Source organism: Dreissena polymorpha, chromosome 16 (genome assembly GCF_020536995.1).
Source record: "Dreissena polymorpha isolate Duluth1 chromosome 16, UMN_Dpol_1.0, whole genome shotgun sequence".
In the NCBI taxonomy this organism is placed as follows: Eukaryota; Metazoa; Mollusca; class Bivalvia; order Myida; family Dreissenidae; genus Dreissena; species Dreissena polymorpha.
Window position 1 is genome coordinate 43,959,312 of NC_068370.1, and position 22,989 is coordinate 43,982,300.

Here is a 22,989-nt window from a genome sequence, read left to right on the forward strand (position 1 = left end):
TATTAATTTAGTAACTTCAATCCAGGATGTCAACCAGTGCTTATTGATGAATGCAATATATAGAATTAGTTTTTAAAGATTGTATCATAGTTTCATGAATTGTTTGGTTGGCGAAGAAAAAAAAAAATATTATTAAATATTTGCTTATTTATTTTGAAATTATATTTTAGTAACACATCATATCCGTAAAAAACCTTGCCATTCAAATGCAAAAGGCAGTTTAAAAGATGCTAACTTACCGTATATCGTGATTTATGTTTCTAAATGCCGGTGCAGAAAATTGTATATTGATACATTAATCGTGTCACATTAAAAACAACAACTGAACAAGATCCAAATCAAGTTGCAGGCGTTTTTCTGGCACGGACAGTGTGGTTACACAGAAGGATACTTAGTAAATGCCGCCTTACATGACCTTTATCAACGCTTGACAAAAATACGATTATTAATGCTATAAAGTTAACATAAAAAGCGTTGAACATGTGATTGTTTATTGGCGGTTATTGGAACAGTGTTGCAATAACTAGCAACATTTATGCTCGTAAGAATGATCATTAACAAAACAAAATATCTTAAAACTTGTATTAACTGTTATGCGTTTGAAAATAAGTTTTTATCCACTTTCTGAACTGTGTATAAGGAATATACATGTTGTTTCGAGGATGTATGCTATATCGTACGATGTTGGTTAACAAGACTTAGATGTTCAGATTATTTCACGAACGTGACTACAGACTGCGGAGGGAGATTGTTGTAGTGGTAGTGCTTGGCGTCGATGTCGAGAGAGAAGCTAGCAGACTTGCTCGTGCTTGGGTTCTGTACCACAATGACAGTCGTGCCGTCTGGGTTTACGAATGCAACCGCCTGTAAATACGTAAGGTATTTAAGGTTGGGATTATTTTTATCTTTCACACAATTAAATTATTTCGACGATGTATTCTTAGCCGAACAGAAATTTCAATATGATCATAAACCTAACTGCAAGTCATCCCAGCCAAAGTTGTTGGTCTCAAGTCGAACGGCTCCCGGCTTGACGAACCTGCTCATGTGTCCCATGGCATAGTACTCCACGTTCTTCGTATAGCCGCCGCCAGACGGCACTGTGATGACGCCGCGACAATTAGTGCAGCCGTTTACCCCCACCTTTTTAAATAAAAGATTTATGATATTTTTAATTCTTTAATTTAATATTGCTTTTGTTATAGTATTTTATAAAAAGTTGGTATTTAATGTAAACATTTAAATATTCAAATGTTGATTGAATTTCGACTGACACTATTTAAAGATGAATATGTGGAGACACTCTTGCGCACAGTTCATATGTATAATTACAACACAATAGCCTAACATTTGGCCGTTTGACTGTGTGCACTAAAACAAATTCAAATCAGACAAATCCAATGTTTTAACCCTAGGCCCGTGATGCTCGTCTAGTGCTATGTTCCACTTACCCTAGGCCCGTGATGCTCGTCTAGTGCTATGTTCCACTTACCCTTGGCCCGTGATGCTCGTCTAGAGCTATGTTCCAGTGATTGCCTTACCCTAGGCCCGTGATGCTCGTCTAGTGCTATGTTCCAGAGATTGCCTTACCCTAGGCCCGTGATGCTCGTCTAGTGCTATGTTCCACTTACCCTAGGCCCGTGATGCTCGTCTAGTGCTATGTTCCACTTACCCTAGGCCCGTGATGCTCGTCTAGTGCTATGTTCCAGTGATTGCCTTACCCTAGGCCCGTGATGCTAGTCTAGTGCTATGTTCCACTTACCCTAGGCCCGTGATGCTCGTCTACTGCTATGTTCCACTTACCCTAGGCCCGTGATGCTCGTCTAGTGCTATATTCCACTTACCCTAGGCCCGTGATGCTCGTCTAGTGCTATTTTCCACTTAGCCTAGGCCCGTGATGCTCGTTTAGTTATATTTTCCACTTACCCTAGGCCCGTGATGCTCGTCTAGTGCTATGTTCCAGTGATTGCCTTACCATAGGCCCGTGATGCTCGTCTAGTGCTATGTTCCACTTACCCTAGGCCCGTGATGCTCGTCTAGTGCTATGTTCCACTTACCCTAGGCCCGTGATGCTCGTCTAGTGCTATGTTCCACTTACCCTAGGCCCGTTATGCTCGTCTAGTGCTATGTTCCAGTGATTGCCTTACCCTAGGCCCGTGATGCTCGTCTAGTGCTATGTTCCAGAGGGCGACGCTCTTGGCCCAAGCCTTAGTCTGACCAATGAAAATGATTCGCGTGTCCCACGTGAGCGTACTGGCGAAGTTTGTGTCCCAATCACCGCCGGAAATCTCCGTGAAAAACATACCTGAAACGGGACGTTGATGATACAAAAAAAATATTTTAATCATATACCATGTGCGATGGGCAATCGTTTGGCACTTACTCAAGGTTTTACGAAACGACACAAGACAAACCCACGGGTCTCCCACACTTACTTTTTCACTACTTGAAAATCAGATTCTCACACGACAAGGCGAGGAAAAGTAGCGTCACATTTCTTGTTGTTGTTAATTTGGGAGCATTCTCATGAACGCAAAATACGTCTAAATAATTGTGTTTATTACAAGGTAAGGTCTTAAAGTAGCAATAATAATTCTAACGATTACCGACATCCGGGTGCTTGTCGTGGAACCAATTTGGGGTGTCGTGTCTGCCGGCATACCCATGCCACGCCACGCCGGATACATACTGCTTGGCATTGCCTGAAAGCAAGTGTGAATTTCAAACCTTTAATTTTAAAATAGTTCGTAGTGTCAATACAATTGTGTAGACATTCCAAAATGTGTCTTACAAGTCAGGTGTGCCTCTTATAGGTCTAGCGACTAATGATATACCGTCAAAAGCAAAGGCCTTAACAAAAGAAAATACTCGGAAATAGATATCTGCAAGACCATCTTTAAGTCAATTAAAATATGATGTAATAAATAGATTCCATTATTGATTTTTAAACCAATACATACTGTCAGAGAGAATTTGTTCAGGGTACCAAGGAGCATCCCAGTTATGGTCAAATATCAACAGTTTGGTCTGAATGTTGTTCTGTCTGAACGCAGGTCCGACGTGGTCACGGATGAGTCGCTTCATCAGCTCAACGTTTACGGTCATTGTAGGGTAACTATTTCTGGAGAGCAGAGGCTCATTCTGTAGACTAAGGTAGTGGACCGGGATTCCTGCAGATCGATATGCGCGGATGAATTTGACAAAATACTTGGCATATGCGCTCAGATAGTTGTCCCCGCCATTCAGATCCCCGCCAAACATCGAATGTGACGTTTTCATCCACGCTGGGGCGGTCCAAGGCGTTGCAAGTATCTTCAAATTAGGATTTATAGAGAGGGCCTGCTTAATTATTGGAATGAAGAAGGCGCGGTCCTTTTGGATACTGAAATTGTCCATGTTAAAGTCAGAGCCATGATTGTTCCAGAGGTCGTCATACGTGTAGGGACTCACGGCTTGAAAATCGGATCCGCCCATGACAACGCGTAGAAAGCTTATTCCTAAAATATCGATAAACACACATATAATTTCAAAATAAACATTTAAAATATTATGTGGAAATCATTTATTCCTTTCACAGTGAAATATATAAATAATGAAAGTAAAAAAATCAGTAGACAAATTTACGTTGCTATCCACTACGTTAACGGCAAATGTTTACATAAAATACAACTATAAACTAATATTATCATTAAAACTACGGCAACGTATTGGGACGGTCATCGCAAACAAGCGAGGTTCTTATCTTACCTCTGACTTTGCCCAGTTTTACTCACAAAACATACACACTTCGTCTTATTTTAGAAATAAAAGCAGAAATACATTGTTCAAAACGCAATATTGCTGATCTTGGTTTTATGTGCTATCAATTTATTACCATAATTTTCAATTACATGACTTCAACATCAGTCCAAATTTATCTCATTCACGTTACATAGTATAGAGTTTGTAAAAGCTTACCTAACCTGTGAACATGATCTTAAGAATATCATTCGAATATCATTTAAAGATATAAAGTTTTGCTTTATTATAAGATAACAGTTACCGAGATCGTTGACTCCAAGTCCAAACAGGTCGCGCATGATTTGAGCCCGATTTGGACTGTGGTATATGACAGATGCCGCCGCATTGGTCAGAGATCCACCGAACCCTTCCATAGACTGTCGGCGCTTTCTGCGGTCAACCCAGACACTGTAACCTTGACCACTGTTTGACGTTGAAATCGCCGCCTCTCGATGGAGTTTCTTGGAACCGTCTCCTGTTGTCAGCCAGACTTGATATTCGTCGTTGTTGTTATGGAGAAATCCATGGCACATTACCACCCAGGTGAGAATAGTAACTGTTGTTAAAAATTATATATTGCTTGACTATTGTATCAAAAATAATATTTCTACTACGTACAAACCTTACCTGTATGTGATATATGAATAAAAAAAGCACGTTATGCAGTAAATATGTTGTACTTAAATGCATATAAGTGTAAAAGAAAAAACGCTTATAACTGTGCACAATGAAATCATATTAAATATGTACATGCTTTTCCCCAAAGGTTTCTGCAAATATTTTATACCATGCACATACCGGACCACTGCATTATGGTATTATTGTCCGTATTATTAATACGTTATAGATAAATATATTCCTGGTGCAAATTTACAAAATAAATAACTGCTTGAAATAAACAATAAACATGTTTACGTACGTCCTGTGACTGTAATACCGGTGGACATTTTGCTAGAACCTGGTTTGGTATCCGTAATCAATGCTATATAATGTGTACGTCGTACTTATATATATCATTTTTTAATATACCAGGATATCTGAGCCCGTGATTGTTTTCATTCTGTACCATTCTAACAGCGGAAATAAGATCTACAGAAGTGGTTTTGTAAACCCGGACTTCGACATTGATTTGGTGTGGTTATGGCGTGACCTTTTAAGTTCTATGAACGTTTTAAGCCTATGTGTTTCCGATTTAGCTGATAAGGCTGGTGGTAGTTTTATTGCGCGATGTTATTTCCTGTTATTTGTGTTTATCAACAAGTATCAGCCTACTAAACTCAGAGAAAATATTAATATTGAAGTGGTAAAGGACTTGACATTCGATAATCACTTATAATTGATCGAAATGCATTTCTTTCCAGAGTCAAGCAATACACAGTATAAAAGAACAAAATTGTTTAATGAACAAATAGATGCACGTGTATGCTAATGAATAAAAAAACGATTAAAATTACTTTTGAACAAATTATTTAGTTTTATTTAGCATGTGCTTAATTTCGCCAACTTTTGACGAATTAAAACACCTTGATAAAACTTTTTATAACATGGAAAAATCTCCAAATTGACTGGTTTTTGTCAGACTTTTCTTGTATGAAGGCAAATCCTATTGCAGCATAACTGTGTGTAACGCGATATACTTGCTATTAAAATAAGTACATGTAAATGATAACAGGTTAAATGTTGACAATGAAAAATACAATCACAATTTGTGATTCAAACACGACTATGAAAGAAGAATCCTTTATTATAGTTGTTGCTTTTTTCACAAAACTCCGGACTGAATGTTAATTTTAATAAACTGCATTAGTTTGCTAAGACGTTAAGATAAAAAAAATACAATTTCTTGATAATTATTTGTTAAAATGCATCATTCATTTGAGTGAAAACTACTTCTGTTGTGTGCGTTGTTTTTAGCATAGTTGCAGTTAGGCAACTATTCTTATGTTAGAGCTACATTTCGAAAACCGACATGGAACAGTTGACCATTATGAAGACCTTACCTGATCAAAAATCAGACGAAATATCTATTTAATATAGTATATGGTAATTCTAACATTTTTTTATTTAGAATTGTTTTTCTAACATTTTCTTCCAAGAATATTGCTGACAACGTTTTTAGTGAATTTTTCTAAGACCGTTTTACGTGAAAAAAACCTTCTAAGAAACTAAAACAAATTTCGTTCGTAAAACAATTCTGTTCTGGTTGATAGTGATCTCACACCTACTTTCTATTTCCTTTGTTTACTGTTCTGGGAGAGGTCAAAAATTCATTAGGCCCTGGTTTAAGGATATGTAGAATTTCATTTGTTAATTATAAATAGAAATTAACATATTCTCAACAGGAAGTGGGGCATGAAGCACTTTCGTTCTTTGTAAATGTGTGAAAAAATAGCGGAGTACGATGAATGTTTTCTGATTTATGACAAGGATTCTGACCTGCATTTCTATGGATTTAATGAAGTAGAGTTTGAAAGTAACATAGATGTGTTAATTGAAATTAAAATGATTTACTTTGAGCCAGAAATTAACGTTACGAGTAGAGCTAACGGTTTAAATGAATGGATTCGCGCAAATTCTGGACGAGTGTTGTGTCTGTAAAATATTAAATGGACTGCCGTAAATGTATCAAGTCGGAAAAGAAAACGGATGGTTGCATAATGGTATACGTGAAATAATGTAATTCTACCTATTTATTTTCATAGTTATGTCATTTTGTAACCATTCACATACGTCACGATTTGGAATTCCCGTTTCTAAAAATAGAACATTTTGGTAGCATGAACCAACAAGGGAGGCGACTCGTGATGTCAGAGATTGCTAAGGTTACAATAAACTAAATAATCGAGTCATGAATAATCGAGTCATGAAGGCTAAATAATCGAGTCATGAATAATCGAGTCATGAAGGTCTGTACTCTCTAAACCAGGGACCTATACTGTATAGGTCCCTGTCTAAACAAATCATCATATTTTTCTCGAAGGCATGTTTTTCACTTCTGACTGCTGTTCTAGTTTTATCGTTTGGGGATATTGATAGGGTAAGCAAAGATGTTTACTATTAAATACCTGAAATAAAATAAAGTAAGAGATTAAAGTAAAAAATGGTACTGCAAAAGGTTACAATCCACTAGAAAACGGCCGAAAAAAGAAGGTGCAAAAACAGTCGATTTTGATTTGAGTCGAATTCTTTTTTGGTTTGAACATGACATGTCTTTTTTTTATTGCTTAAATCGATTCAGCTTAGAATGCCCGTCAAGAAAAGGTATGGTTATGGGTTCTCTATGTGCAAAATGTTGTATTTATTTTCGCTCAAATTTGTCGCTTTTACATTAAAACATATAAGGAAACTATTAGGTATATTTTGACCTAAACATTTACTTCAGCAGCAACTTCCCTGTATCTTGCAACTATGCTTTCAACGCCATCGGCGCTCTCGTTCCTATTGCGCGCTGAAAACGGTATCACAGTAATATCGCAGCGCACATTAAACCCATTCACACTTTCCGGCGAAAGCTGGCTACTAGTGCGCAGCGTACAGTATTATGAACGGAATACCGTAAGGGCCATCGTAATTACACATTAAAATTCAGAGGGCGTGAATGCAAAAACGCGATAGTACGATGGCGACAATCGTACTATCGAATTGTCGCTATCGTATTGTCGCACTGTCGTCATGGTATTGTAACATGGTCGCCATCGTACAATCGCGTTCTTGCATTTTGCCCTCTGGATTTTAATGTGTAACGACGATTGCCTCGCGGTATTCCGTAATTATGCCAGTATATGACAACTGCTACTTAATGCCTTCACTGGTCGTTTACAGTGTCTCGAGACGAGAATAGATGTCACGGGGTCCAATGAGAAGCGAATTGAGAGCTTCCATGACATGAAACTACTGCAGCAGTGCATGAGGAGAGAGCAGTTGTTGTTTTGTACAGAATATCACATGTGATAAATCAACTGAAACCCACGTTTTTCAACTTTCTCTGGGACGGAAAGCCCGACAAAAATGCAAGGAATCAAATAATACAGGAATATAACGAAGGCGGATTAAAATGCTCGATGTTGAATTATTTTTAGATGCATTAAAAGCTAGTTGGGTAAAACGTTTCATCCACGAAAAAGATTCATTGATAGTTAAATAATATAGCTCGATGCTCACACCGCAAGGGGGAAACACAGTTTTCAAATGCAATATAAGTCGAACAGATGTTGCCAAACTCAAAGTTCCGTCAATATTATTGCAACAAATTTTAGAAGCCTGGTCTAAAACATCATATAACGAAAATACAGATATCATTTAAAAACAAATAATTTGGAACAATTCGCATATACAATGTAACAATCAAATGTTCTATTTTAAAAAATGGCATAACAGAGGCATACAATTTGTAGAGCATATTTACGATTTTCGAAATAAAAGATTTCATTCATTTAACAAACTCCAAGAATTATATGATATTTACACGCAATATGTATTAAACTTGTACTCACTTGTTAAGAGCATCCCAATAAAATGGAAACAATCTCTTTCACTCAGGCATATACCATATACACCACCAAAATACTTTGTTAATCATATAACAGTTAAGACAAAATTATACAAAGTAATGTATTAACGTCTTCTTAACGCAAACAAACCTACACAAATTAAACGTGTAACAAAGTGGAAAGAGCTTCTTAATACAAACACAATTGACAAAACACAACTCTTCTGTCAAACCCCATTACTTACTGAAGATACTAAACTCAGAACTTTCCAGTACAAATACATCACACACATTATACCAAATAATTCCTATCTGTTTAAATGTAAAATTGTAGAGTCAAACATGTGCGATTTCTGTTCGGCAAGTTCCGATTCTCTGAAACACATGTTTTGGGAATGCAATGAAATTCAACATTTCTGGTCGGAAGTAACACTCATGATACAAAACAAATTTGGTTTGAAACATAACACGCACCTTACCTTTGAAATTATTTCCATTTGTCATCTTAAGTGCACACAGATACAAAAAAATAATGCAATTAATTTTATCATTTTTTCAGCCAAATACTTTATCTTTAAATGTAAATGCGAAAGCACCGTCCCTAAATTCCCACAATATATGAGCTACTTAACCCATTGGCTAAAAATAGAGGAAACAATATCACACATAAACACACATATGAATTGTTTAGTCAACGATGGAGCTTACACTTAGAAAATACAACCGTATGAACACGCCAATCTTTTCTTAATATATAACTTTTAATAGACTCAACTGAATCTAGACCGCCTACTCCTTTCTTTTCTCCACACCATAAATATTCTGAAACCACTTTTTTCAGATACAATTATTAGAGATTACATTCTCAAACATCTTTGATAGTTTGTATGACTGTTAAATTAATGTGTTCAGAAATAAAGTGTTATGAAAAAAAGAAAAGAATATATATAAATGCAATCGGCTACTATGGGTAGTGATTATTCTTAAAAACTTACCTTCCTTTCATTCTGTGTAGATTGTTACTGATACAACTTACAAGAAGCCATTGTTTAGCCCTTCCAGTAAATAACAGTAAGATTTTCGTAAGATCCATAGCAAAGCTCCAGTTATATCCAAAATCAGGCTATCTTAGTCCTTAACCCATGTTTTCTTTCATACTCGAGTGTAAATTCCGCTCCGTTTCATGTCCACGGTGACTTTGTTTAGTAGTTTAATGTCTGACTTTAAGATTGTTAAATATCAGTCAAGTTACGTTTATTTTATGGTACTTACTAGATAGATCAGGTTCTAGGCAATATATTCCATATCTTTTCTGTTACAATTTGTCATAAATAGTTTTAAACAGCTCATTTTTAATTACAAACACTTTGTTGTTAAAATCGTAAAATGTCTATGTTGGGCTCGCAGTGTTTTAATTATAAGTTGATCTACGCAATGTAAACAATGAAGATTCTTCTAACTGATTTAAATGTATAGTCTAGATACTGCACACTTATATGTTAATGCTTGTGAACGAAAGCTATTTCACACACTGTTGAATTACAATAACAATACAATATGTCTTAACTAATCGTTCCATAGTTATTTGTGTTCATACGTTACATGAATAAATTTTGTAAACACGGAAACGTCGTCTGTCGATTCATTGAAGGTTACACAATACCAAGTTATATTAACTATCGCGCGGAACGCAACAATATTATCAATTAAAAACGTGTTCAACAGTGTAGCACACCCGTAATTTTCAAAAACATTTGTTTATCAAACATACCCTAATTTCGATTTTTATGTATATATAAAGAATAGAGTATGGTTAGATATCGCGTGCGATACTGCAGGCAATAAATACCCATGAAGCTCTGCGTATTTTTATCTCGAGTTAATCAGACATAAACATAGAACGTTTATGTGCACGTAAGACATTATTAGTTTTTATTAATCCGAAAGAAGTAAGTCTGTTGATATAGGCAAAACATGTAAGAGATTGAAAAATTAAGAAAACACAAACCAACGAGACTTCAGACAATTTTTTATTAATATTAATAATACTTTAAAAAATCGCGTCCTTTAGAATAAAATAACTTCAAAACCTTAGTTGTAATATGTCTTATTTTTGTATGAGCCGAAGAGTTTTGATTAGATAATAATTTTAACTTAGAAAAGTATGCATTTCCAGAACTTGACGTATGCATCGAAAAAGCTTTTGATATTCATAAAAAAGTACAGAGTAAAAAAATAACTCTGTAAATTATAGTAAAAACTGTTTGAGAACTACAGAATGTTTACTGATATTAATAGCACAGTATATATACGCACTTCTTATTTTAAACAATTGAATGTACACGTTTTGGAATTCTGTCTATATGAAAAGAGTCTACAGTTGAAACAGAAACATACGTAATATACATTGATAGATTGTATGTTTAAAATACATGATATGTATTGACTGATTTATGTTTAAAATACATAATATTGATTGATTGTATGTTTTTCTGCATGCCATGATGCGTGGTCCGGTTGATAAAACATATAAAATCGTTTGCTTATTGACCTTTATAATCGCTCCTTTTGATTAGCTTAGCAGCTTTAGTAAAATAATACATGTAAAATATTACAAAGATTAGAATTATAGTTTATTTAATAAAACTGTTTTCGAAATACGTTAATAAACACACTTGTCAAAATATTGAACGCAGTTTGCACACTCAAGTCTGATGTGTTCGCATTATTTCACAAAAGTGACGACAGACTGCGGAGGGAGGTTGTTGTACTGGTAGTGACCTGCATCGATGTCAAGAGAAAAGCTGGCGGACTTGCTTGTGTTGGGGTTTTGTACCACAATCACTGTTGAGCCGTCAGGATTCACGAATGAAACCGCCTGGAATTAAATGGTACATAATCTGCGTCATACGGACATGGCATATGCTTTAAGCGTATATCCAGCCCATCCTTCTGAATCGCCAGGAGCTACATTGTCCGCAATATTTCGTTGCCTCATAAGCGGAAAGATTAGCTCCTGACCAGACTCCGTGGATGCAAAGGCTACACTACAGCTGAACTAGAACTACGAAGACCTAGCCGCATATGGTAAAAGACCGATTTTCGCATATCGCGGTCAATTTTGTAAGATTCCGTGCGTTTTTTATACAAATAATAAATTTACTGCAAAAATCACCCCAATAGAACTTATTAAAAAATACACCGATATACATTGGATTCGATTTTTTAAAGCTGCTTGTAAACATGTTTAAGAACTTCGCCCAATAAAGACCACAAATTGCGGTCAACAAGCAGTCATGGGCTAGGGTCGTTTTTCAAAAATGAGCCGCGATAAGAATAAGGAAAAAGAAAACCTATCACTGATTTTTCATCGTTCGGTGCTTCTAACCCATAGCATCCACACATATGAATACAGATATAATAGAATCTGTACTCACAATAACATTATTTAACATAAAACACTTTAGTAAAAAAACATCATTAGTGTAAGAACTGTTTCGTAAATATTGGGCCATTTGTACAATAGTTTGATAATTTTATTCGATCCGTCCTTTTCGTTACCTGCAAGTCATCCCAACCAAAGCTGTTGGTCTCCAGTCGAACGGCTCCCGGTTTGACGAATCTGCTCATGTGACCCATTGCATAGTACTCCACGTTCTTCGTATAGCCGCCGCCAGACGGCACTGTGATGACGCCGCGACAATTAGTGCAGCCGCTCACTCCCACCTTTGTCATTTAATATATTTATTTATTTAAATGTATACAAATGTTGGTGTTAAAATCAAATCGTCTGTTTCTATATTTTAAAGACACTGATATATATTATATCAATAAAAATACTTAAACATGTATATAACGATACATTCATACAGAATAAGCACATTTTGCCAATCTGTTTTATCAGATAAATGTAGTGTCGTCATGACTTAGTGTTCAGCGTCCAATGTGATTTACTTTGGCCAAAACTGTTGTGCAACTCCGCTTTCTTTAGTTTGATTGTGCTCGAAAATATGATTGCCTTACCCTTGGCCCGTGGTGCTCGTCTAGTGCTATGTTCCACTATCCCTAGGCCCGTGATACTCGTCTAGTTGTTATTTAATGTAAACATTTAAATATTCAAATGTTGATTGAATTTCGACTGACAATATATAAAGATGAATATGTGGAGACACTCTATTGCGCAGTTCATATGTATAATTACAACACAATAGCCTAACATTTGGCCGTTTGACTGTGTGCACTGCAACAAATTCAAATCAGACAAATCCAATGTTTTTAACCCTAGGCCCGTGATGCTCGTCTAGTGCTATGTTCCACTTACCCTAGGCCCGTGATGCTCGTCTAGTGCTATGTTCCACTTACCCTAGGCCCGTGATGCTCGTCTAGTGCTATGTTCCAGAGGGCGACGCTCTTGGCCCAAGCCTTCGTCTGACCAATGAAAATGATTCTCGTGTCCCACGTGAGAGTACTAGCAAAGTTTGTGTCCCAGTCACCGCCGGATATCTCCGTGAAATACATGCCTTCAGACACAAACGATGCACACAGTTATCATAACAGTCATGATTTTCGAAGCATTGTATTGCTTTGGTACATAGATATCATAAGAATATACCTTACTATAAATAGGAGCAAAATTATCTAGATATTTTTCTGATATGGATTTGAAAAGGCCGGTCATACTAAAAAGGTTTTCCGTTAATGCTTTCTAATTTCATTTTGGCCAAAAGACCGGTATGTTTACGGAACATTGCCTTTTTCACGTTCCGTCGTTAACTTAAAAGACCGGTATGTTTACGGAACATTGCCTTTTTCACGTTCCGTCGTTAACTTAAAATAACTATTAGCAACGTCTTAATGGCTACCGAAAATCACACGCTTATATTTACTGTAGTATCTTGTTGTTGTTGCTGATGTTTGTATACTATGGCCAATTTGAACATTATTATAATCCATGAAAATTACACAACACATTTTTAATGGTACATAATGAATGCGCGTTTCAACTTGTTTGCATCTTTTATTCGTGATCCGATATGGAAGAAAACATAATACACATCAGATGTATTAATTTCATTAAAATTAATAATTTACATTTATTATAAAAAATGTCCTAAATAACGAGGGTTTGTGCGTTAAAGAGAATTGTTCACATTATTGCAAAATAAAAATATCTACAATAATGTGCAATAAATTCTAAAAAAACAAGCAAAATAACACGCCTAACTAAGAATTTTTTTCCAAATATGTGTTCGTTTATTGATTATCGTCAATCGAAATCGGAAAAATAATAAATCGTGTATAAAGCTTTTCATAGGTAACTAAGCAAAAAAGGTCATACGCATTTTGCTATTTTATCTTTTGCTTGTTATTATATATCGTTTTAATCTATTCCAAATATTACAGTTTTGTCAAAAAATCTTGTGATGGCATTTTTCATTTGCTTCTATTAAACTTTGCTACTACTTACAAAATTGTTTCTACTATAAATGGGCAGTTATCAACGAATCGCAAAAGGACAGAGTGTTTATCCTTTTTTGTCGCAATGAACATTTTTATAAGCTTTATTATACTTCGTGATCAAACTAAATCATTAATATCAACGAAGTAATACGTTATTATTTGGAACAAAGACGCATTCAACTCGGAGATTAGTTCATTGAAATTGATTAAGCAATTAATATAACGCTTCTAACATAACATAACACAAGTCTTTAAAATATTCTAGTCAGCTAATACAACAATAACATGAGAAAGCCCTCATCCCAAAATGGAAAGAGTTAAGAAAATAATCCTGGCCTGTGTTCTAACTCTAGTTGACTAGCCGAGGTGCTTCTTTAAAATGTATGCAAGTCATTACTAAAGCAGGTTCAAGATTGTTAGATAAAGGGGATCAAAGAAAATTATTTAACGTCAAGACGGGCTTTCACATCCATCCTATAATTGAATCATGTCATCCAACACGATAAAAAACACCCCCATTTAACCCCGTACGCTAATTACGAAATGTAATTAAAACAGCCTTAGTGGGATTTCAACTATGATTGTGTTGTCGGGAAACTTTAGATGGGAACCAATTTACTAGGTAAGAGATAGGGTAGCTTAATAACAGATTTGTTTGTTGGTGTATTACTTCATGGTAGCAACCGATCGATTAATACTGGAAAGTCGATTCTCACCAACATCCTGGTGAGTGTTGTGGAAGCCATCGGGTGTATCGTGACGACCACCATATCCATGCCAAGCAACGCCGGACACGTATTGTTTAGCATTACCTGCAATTGAACAAAGAAACAGAGAATATTACCAAGTTAGCTATATTAAGAGTAAAATACACGTTTAGACATGTCTTATCTTAAACGGATATACTGTTATTTTAGCTTTGTGAATTAGCAAATATTTTCATCGATTTACTTTCGAGTCAAGTATCATTTAAGCAAATCATCACCACACATTACAATTACAATCATATTTAATGAAAGTTACATACTTACTTGATATACTTACTATCAGCTAGGATCTGTTCTGGATACCAGGAAGCATCCCAGTTATGATCAAATATCAACAGTTTGGTCTGAATGTTGTTCTGTCTGAGGGCAGGTCCCACGTGGTCGCGGATAAGTCTCTTCATCACATCAACGTTTACGGTCATCGTGGGATAATCATCTCTAGACAATAGGGGTTCATTCTGTAGACAAAGGTATTGAATTGGAATTCCTTCTGTCTGATATGCCTTTAGAAACTTGACAAAATACTTGGCATATGCGCTGAGATAGCTGTCCCCGCTGTTCAGGTCTCCACCAAACATCTTATGAGAAGTTTTCATCCACGCTGGGGCGGTCCAGGGGGTGGCCAGTATTGTCAAGTTGGGATTGATAGTAAGGGCGTCTTTAATAATGGGAATAAAGAAGGATCGATCAGGTTCGATGCTAAAATGGTCCATATTGAAGTCAGTGTCTTGATTGCTACTAAGGTCGTCGAAAGTGTAGGGATATACCGCTTGAAAGTCGGACCCGCCCATAACAACGCGGAGAAAACTTATACCTGCAATAATATTGACATCAGTATGCATTTCAGTGGCATTTGTGTTATGAAAAACTTAAATGTAGTATCAGTAAAAATATCTGTATAGTTCAACATGCATTTATATATCTCCAATATCGCACTAGCTCATTTAGAATTGAAATATACACATACATATATATTTATATATATATATATATATATATATATATATATATATATATATATATATATATATATATATATATATATATATATATATATATATATATATATATATATGTGTGTGTGTGTGTGTTTATTTTTTATAATTTTATAATTATTATACTTTTTATAATTAAAATGAAAGAAGCAAGTATACAATCGTTACCGAGATCATCAAGTCCGTTTCCAAACAGGTCACGCATGATTTGAGCCCTGTTTGGACTATGATATATGACAGATGCCGCCGCATTGGTCAGAGATCCACCAAATCCTTCCATGGACTGTCGGCGCTTTCTGCGGTCAACCCAGACGCTAAAACCATGACCGCTGTTTGACCTTGATATTGCCGCTTCTCTATGGAGTTTCTTGGAGCCGTCTCCAGTTGTCAGCCAGACTTGATATTCGTCGTTGTTGTTAAGGAGAAATCCATCGGCCGTTATTACCCAAGCCAGGCAGATAACGAATGCTGTTGTATTGTACAATATTAATTTAAACATTTAGTATTACATAGTTTGTGTATGAATATTAATAATTATTATTAGTTATAAATACGCGTAATCTTAACATGGAGATTGCAAAGATCAGAACTGAAATTACATATAATGAATTAGTGCAGGTAAATTTTATATTATCCTCTGTAATAAAATATGTAACTGAATGCTTCGTCAAATATTAAAGCTGAACAATAATAGATATAAACACTACCGATCATATTCAAGATGATTTATGCGAATTGACATGAAGAGCATGTGAGTCGTGTTCTGAGAAAACTGGGCATAATGCATATGCGTAAAGTGTCGTCCCAGATTAGCCTGTACAGTCCGCACAGGCTAATCAGGGACGACACTTTCCGCTTTTATGGCATTTTTAGTTTCAATGAAGTCTCTTCTTATCAAAAATCCAATTTAGGCGGAAAGTGTCGTCCCTGATTAGCCTGTGCGAACTGCACAGGCTAATCTGGGACGACACTCTACGCACATGCATTATGCCCAGTTTTCTCAGAACACAGCTTATATGGTAAAATAAAAACTGCATGTAATACCAACTCATATTCATGTAGTCGATAAAGTAACAATCATACATTTTCTTAATCTTTTTAAAATATAATGTCTAAACCCATACTCACTTGTCAACATTATTGAACTAGTCAGATATTCAAAGTTGTCTGTCGAAAACCGGCTTTTGTTATCTGAAACGTGGCATTGTCCCCAATATTAACTATGCCATTAACGCATTGGATGTTCCATATACACAATATATAATTCACGCCAGCAAGTACAAGCATGTTATTGATACGTAAACGAAGCGCCATGTACAGTTTATATTTCGATACTAGTAAAACAATATTACTGGTGAGTATTGTCTCTCGAAATAAAACGTGTTGCGCAGCTTATTTTAGTATACATAAATACATGTAGTAACAAGCTGACAGAAAGGCAAATGTAAAGGAAGTTGAAGTACCTGTAAGTGATCAATATGTCTCCTGCAATTCATACCCAACGTTTTTTTTCAAACTTTACTTCGTATATGTACTATGCAAATAATATTAAAACGCAATTGTAGTTTTAAAGGGATCTTTTCACGGTTTGGTAAATTGACAAAATTGAAAAAAGTTGTTTCAGATTCGCAAATTTTCGGTTTAGTTATGATATTTGTGAGGAAATAGTATTACTGAACATTTGCCATGGTCTAATATACCCATTATACGCATCTTTTGACGATTTAAAAACCTAAAAATTATAAAGCGTTGCAACGCGAAACGATTGAATAATTTGAAGAATTTTGTTGTTGTCGTTTAAATTTGTGAAACTACGAAGATTGCTTATATAACGTATAAAATACGCATATTATGTATGCTTGGCAGGATAGCTCAGTTGGCTTATGCGTTTTTACTTCAGGATTCCGGGGTTCACTGGTTCGAGCCCTGCTGCGGGCTTCTTTTTTTCCTTTTTAAAATTATATTTTTGATTTTTTACTGGAGCTTTTAAAATTTAATGTTTACATTTATCAATATAAAGCATTTAATGACAAACTTCAAAACATGCCGAAATCTGTGAAAAGGCCCCTTTAAACAATATTACATTTTAACAACTATGTAAATATTTTAATCGCAATGCAAATATTATTTTGGAACATTATTAGATTTAACATCACCATTATTTTGTGGAAACGAATATAACATTCTTTGATAGAATTTAACTTTGCATATTTGGCACGCCATTACTTATATTTGTAAACGCATTCAACGCATCATTTATGATTGTTTAGAAACGAATAACCCACTTAGGTTGGACGCTATCATAGAAACCAGTCGGTGATTTGAGATAAGAAAACCGCTGACTAACCTTTGGAAGTTTGGGCAACTATGCTCTATGGTAGGGAACACTTACATTTATATTGCTCAACTGGCAATTTGGCAAAGCTGATAGAACATTACAGAGCCCTTGCTTCTCGTCGATTTTCCCCGAACATGTCTTATTTTAATGTAACAAAACGCATATTTATGGTGATAAATATGCTCTGAAGCATTCGCGTTGCACTCTTACGAAAACAACTTTGTACATGATTAGTTCAAATGTAAAACCATGAACATAATGTAAATATATATTAATATTATAATATATTAATTTTCGCGTATTTCTTTGTGTGTTTGTTTGCTTGGTTTTTTTAATGTTTGGGTGAGATTTTCTTTGGTTGCGTTTTTTTTTTGGTGGTGAGTGTGTCTTTTTGTATATGTTTTCTTCCGTTCGCTCTTTCGTTTTGTTTGCACCGTTAGATGTTTTACAAATACTTATTGTGCGAGCTTATGGCCCTAACTGATAACTGACTTTAATTGACTTACATCTTTTGTTCATTCAATTACGAGTTTTGCACTGAAGCATATTTCTTTAAAGTACGATAACGTTCATTTAAAATAAGACTTTATTTACTAAAGATACATTAAATGTTCAAATACGCATGAAGGTGGACATTTTAACCAACTTGTATTTAAAAATAGCCAGTTGAGCAAGGTCGGAACAATAATTATGAATGTTATGTCATCTTTGTATACTTGCAGTCGGTTCATTGATTGCCATATTGGCGATTTCTAACTCTGGTTGCATTTGTTTCCTTCTGAACACTAACGACGAGTATCAGGTAAGGAAATTTAGTCAAAATCAAATCATAAAACGCGCTATTGACTCAGAAATGGGGATTAACTTCCGATACTATTTTGGCCGAATAATAAGTTTAACATGAACAAAACACACAACACAATTCCTCACGAAAAAAAATCAATATCGGTATCTAAGATATATTTTACATCTTCAAAAAATATCTGGATTATCAAGAAAACAAACAATACCAGTAAAATTGACTCCGATCTGACGGTTCCTTATTTAAAGCGACGACTAATTTCAAGGAAGCGACTATTAAGCTTTGATTGTAATGTGTTTGCGAGAACATGCTACTCAATGGTCCGCTATCTTCCCTACAGTTAGCATTGCACTATAGTCAGCTTGCAGGTATGGCTTACCACTGGTGACATGACGAAGAAACTGAACAGAGAACCATCCTGCATGGTAACCAACAACCACCATGGTTACAGCGTCTGGGTGGACCGTAATAAACGCCGTCAGACTATAGATGGGTTCGGCGCGGCCTTGTCTAATTCGGCGGCGTACGTGTTGTTCCACAGTCCAAACCGACATGTTATCATGCGAGATCTGTTCGGCACAGACGAAAATCAACTCGGTATTCTGTAGCTTGTGTGTCTTTATTTGTGTTAATGAAACCATAATGAAATCCTACTTTTGACCGTTTATTTTGCAATGAAATGTTCTCAGGATTATATCCGTTTTTCTTGAAGATGTTTGTTTCACATAGCTAAAATGTGTCGTTTATAAATTTACAGCACTAAAGTCATGTTATAGAGTAAGCTTGGATTATGTGTACTTTTAATTAATGCGGAATTTGTTGAGATGAATGTTCGTATAACCAACACAACTTACCGATATACGAGTTCTGAAGAAACATGTTTAATAGTGTGAATTGGTTTTTCCTTAACTTCGTGTTTATTTTTTTTAATCATGCATTGTTTATTAATACCTAACTTATACAAGTACACAATTCCTCGCAAACTTATTCAGGAGTTAGTTACCTCCGTCTTGTGATGGGTGCTTCTGACTTGATGGCAGTAGATGCGTACACCTACGATGACCTCGCAAACAGCCGTGACACCGATTTTAACATGAGCCATTTCACCATTCAGAAGGACAAGGACTTTGTTATCCCTGTTCTTAAGGAAGCATTGGTAATCAACCCATCATTGACAATATTGGCCTCGCCTTGGAGCAGTCCAGCTTGGATGAAAATGTCCCATAAATTGTTCGGTGGTGACTTCAATAATGGGCAACAGTACATGAACGCGTATGCATTGTATTTTGTCAAGTTTATCGAGGCGTATCAAACAGAGGGGATACATATTGACGCCATCACCATTCAGAACGAGCCTTTGCTTTCCAGAGATGATTACCCCACGATGAACATGAATCTGGATGTAACGAAGGCCTTCATTCGGGATCATATCGGGCCGATGTTTCGAAAGAGGAACATCAATACAAAGATCCTCGTTTGGGACTTCAACTGGTCAGGAGCCTGGTTTCCGGAGGCCCTTGTCAACGATGGTAAGTGAAATACAGACCAATTTGTTACGAAATTTTGTATGATAACTTACAAATGTTACAGAAAATATAGATATTTATTCTGGGTGTATTCGTGTTTTGTATTTCCAACAAAGAGATAAAACCTTATAATTGGAATTACGAATGTAAATTTCAAATTATGCCAATCGGTTGTCTGCGTTTCAAAAATACATGTACTATCACAAATTAATAACGATAAAAATTCATTGGTTTATTCTTTGAAGGTGCCGTTAAGCAGTACATTGGGGGCGTGGCTTGGCACGGTTATGATGGACGCCACGACGCACCAGATGCCTTCCACACAAAACACCCGGATGTCGGTTTGTATTGTAGAATATGTGTAACTCGTGTAAACATTTAGCAAGGCACTGACGACATTCTGTACATGTTCGTATTAGGTGTGAACTCAAATGTTCTCTGTATACCTTTTGCGTTCTTCTTTATAACAATCATTACAGAATTTGTGTTTTTGCCTCTGGAACAGTTTGTCTATAGGTGCCTTACTCTCTTTAACAAATGAATTAAAGTGCACTAAATGATTGCTGATGTTTCGGTATAAGCTTGGTTAAATGGAATTTTTTTTAATGGAAGAAAGATAAACAGCGATTGCTTTTGAAATGTTACTCTTCAACGTAATAGTTCTTGATATTCTTATGTCTGGTGGCTCTCTTCGTGTCCAAGAGTTCTCTTCTTTTATTGAGGCATGGACATCGTCATAAAGGTCAAACTACAGACAAAAGTGTTTAAATCCAAGAAATTTTAAAGACATCACGCTTATTAAAAATTACTTGGATTTAAACAATATTGTCTTTTAGTTGATCCTAATGACGAAGGCTACCTATGTATATAAAACAAATGCTTTTGTAACTGTTATATTTGCAGGGACGGTTAAATTAACTTCACTTTGTAAACCTAACTCGCTATGTTATTTAAAACAGACAACTATTTTACTGAGTTTTCCGGTGGTGGATGGGACGGTGGCAATTTTTCAGCATTGCTAACGTCATTTACAAGACTGATATTCATTGGTCAAACAAAATCGTGGTCGAAGAATGTTCTCCTCTGGAACCTCGCGCTAGATGAGCACAATGGACCACACGTAATATATGTTTGTTTTGAGTTTTCTTTCTTGAAATCGATATACGAGTGCCAGACATTGTCAGTTCAAAGCAGCTTTCACTAATCTTATCGCATTGAAATTAATTAAAATATTAAAATGAGAATTAATGATGATAATGATGAGGAGGAGGAGGACGACGATAACGACGACGATGGTGATGATGATTATGATGATGATATGATGATTACGATAATGATGATGATATATATTTCTAAATGTAAACATGTTATTTTCAAAAGAAAATAACTTTACAACCAAATGTGATACTTGCTTTTACAGTACCATGTTGGTGGGTGCGGAAATTGTCGCGGCGTTATCACAGTGCCGTCTGGCGGCGGATATTCAAAGAACGTGGAGTACTATGCTATGGGTCACATGAGCAGATTCGTCAAGCCGGGAGCCGTTCGACTGGAGACTAACAATTTTGGCTGGGATGAATTGCAGGTAGTTATACGGTATATCGAAAATACTGTTTAGCTGTTAAAACACGTCGTCGAACTTATTTTATTGTGTAACTTATTTCACTCAATGGAGGTAACTTGTCTGCGACCTTAAATAAATTTATTATTTACAGGCGGTCGCATTCGTTAACCTTGACGGCACCACGGTGATTGTGGTACAAAACCCCAACACGAGCAGGCCCGCCAGCTTCTCCCTCGACATCGACGCAAAGCACTACCAGTACAATAACCTCCCTCCGCAGTCTGTAGTCACGTTTGTGAAATAAGAAATGCAACCGTACGCGTTGTCCTGGCCGTTTACTCCATGCACATATTGCTTTGTTCTTGAAATAACATGTACACTCTTTGTCGACACCATTACCAACACATGGCATAATAAGTTTTGTTAAAGCAAAAGTTTAATTTATAATCATTCATTGAAAGCTCATCATCCAGACGTATTTAAATTATGTAAATGAAAGTATTGGTCTAAAATAGTGTATAACCTTTTTATATTGACCATTTACAATATAACTGTAAACTATTTTGGTTTGTTTGACAATTATAGTTTCTTTACCGTGTGGCATTATGAATTCTAAACTCATTCAAGATTATCTTGACTTCAACAGTTGTTTGTTTAGCATATTTAAAATACAAGAAAACAATGTACCCCTGAAAATTTGCACATTTGTGAGTTAAAAAAATGTGTGGGTGTTAAGATAGAATTATTTTATATGTTGTACATCGACATTGTTAACGAGATATGAAAAGCAAATAAATGTATGTTACCAAACAGATTTAGAACACAACAAGTACGATAGGTCCACCATGTGCAATATTACAAGCCGGCCAGAATGTTTAATTAAATATATAAATTCAAAGAAGAGAATTTGGACAAACATGTGATGCAAGGTTCAGGTTCAAAATAGTCATAGAGTTTAACATGTTAGTACGAACATTTAAGCTTACCCACATTCTACTTCCTATGTGCATCTCGCAAATTTCTTACTTGCCATGTACATATCACCTCTATACTTACTTGCAATATACATAAAACCACAATACGTACACAACTCACCGTCATCTAGATGATGAAATGAAACTTAGAACTACGCTTGTGGTATGGACCTACAACAGCTTGTTCAGGCCAGGCTGTTCTGCACTCATACAGCGCTTTGACTTCTCATCGACGCTTTTTTGTTGGTTGTTATCCCCTTCATAACCGCTGAATAAACCTCGCCGAAATTAACA

The 22,989-nt window shown here is 35.8% G+C and overlaps 3 protein-coding genes across 11 annotated transcripts; 1 reads left to right on the forward strand and 2 right to left on the reverse strand.

The window, feature by feature from the left end:
* Positions 1-474: 474 nt before the first annotated feature.
* On the reverse strand, positions 475-9,422 carry LOC127862038 (uncharacterized). 4 transcript variants are annotated; one of them, XM_052400975.1, is made up of 7 exons: positions 9,265-9,422; positions 4,043-4,336; positions 2,961-3,497; positions 2,607-2,702; positions 2,148-2,305; positions 979-1,143; positions 475-864 (listed from the first exon to the last, which is right to left on the reverse strand). In XM_052400975.1, the coding sequence occupies exons 2-7, from the start codon at positions 4,311-4,313 to the stop codon at positions 712-714; spliced, it is 1,380 nt and encodes a 459-aa protein (XP_052256935.1). In that variant the 5' UTR covers positions 4,314-4,336; positions 9,265-9,422; the 3' UTR covers positions 475-711. The 4 variants fall into 4 exon arrangements, with proteins under 4 accessions (XP_052256935.1, XP_052256934.1, XP_052256933.1 ...); XM_052400974.1 differs by lacking the exon at positions 9,265-9,422 and adding an exon at positions 8,274-8,505; XM_052400973.1 differs by lacking the exon at positions 9,265-9,422 and adding an exon at positions 4,700-4,866.
* Positions 9,423-10,889: 1,467 nt separating this feature from the next.
* LOC127862040 (uncharacterized) lies at positions 10,890-16,777 on the reverse strand. Its single transcript, XM_052400984.1, has 7 exons — positions 16,620-16,777; positions 15,660-15,959; positions 14,774-15,310; positions 14,446-14,541; positions 12,632-12,789; positions 11,831-11,995; positions 10,890-11,147 (listed from the first exon to the last, which is right to left on the reverse strand). The coding sequence occupies exons 1-7, from the start codon at positions 16,627-16,629 to the stop codon at positions 10,995-10,997; spliced, it is 1,419 nt and encodes a 472-aa protein (XP_052256944.1). The 5' UTR covers positions 16,630-16,777; the 3' UTR covers positions 10,890-10,994.
* Positions 15,983-22,531, forward strand: LOC127862039 (uncharacterized). 6 transcript variants are annotated; one of them, XM_052400980.1, is made up of 9 exons: positions 15,983-16,109; positions 17,762-17,868; positions 18,552-18,631; positions 19,000-19,228; positions 19,624-20,160; positions 20,403-20,498; positions 21,117-21,277; positions 21,578-21,742; positions 21,873-22,531. In XM_052400980.1, exons 2-9 carry the CDS (start codon positions 17,859-17,861, stop codon positions 22,023-22,025), a joined length of 1,431 nt encoding a protein of 476 aa, XP_052256940.1. In that variant the 5' UTR covers positions 15,983-16,109; positions 17,762-17,858; the 3' UTR covers positions 22,026-22,531. The 6 variants fall into 6 exon arrangements, with proteins under 6 accessions (XP_052256940.1, XP_052256939.1, XP_052256941.1 ...); XM_052400979.1 differs by lacking the exon at positions 15,983-16,109 and adding an exon at positions 16,745-16,845; XM_052400981.1 differs by lacking the exon at positions 15,983-16,109 and adding an exon at positions 16,911-16,956 and having other exon boundaries at positions 21,171-21,277.
* Positions 22,532-22,989: the final 458 nt, after the last annotated feature.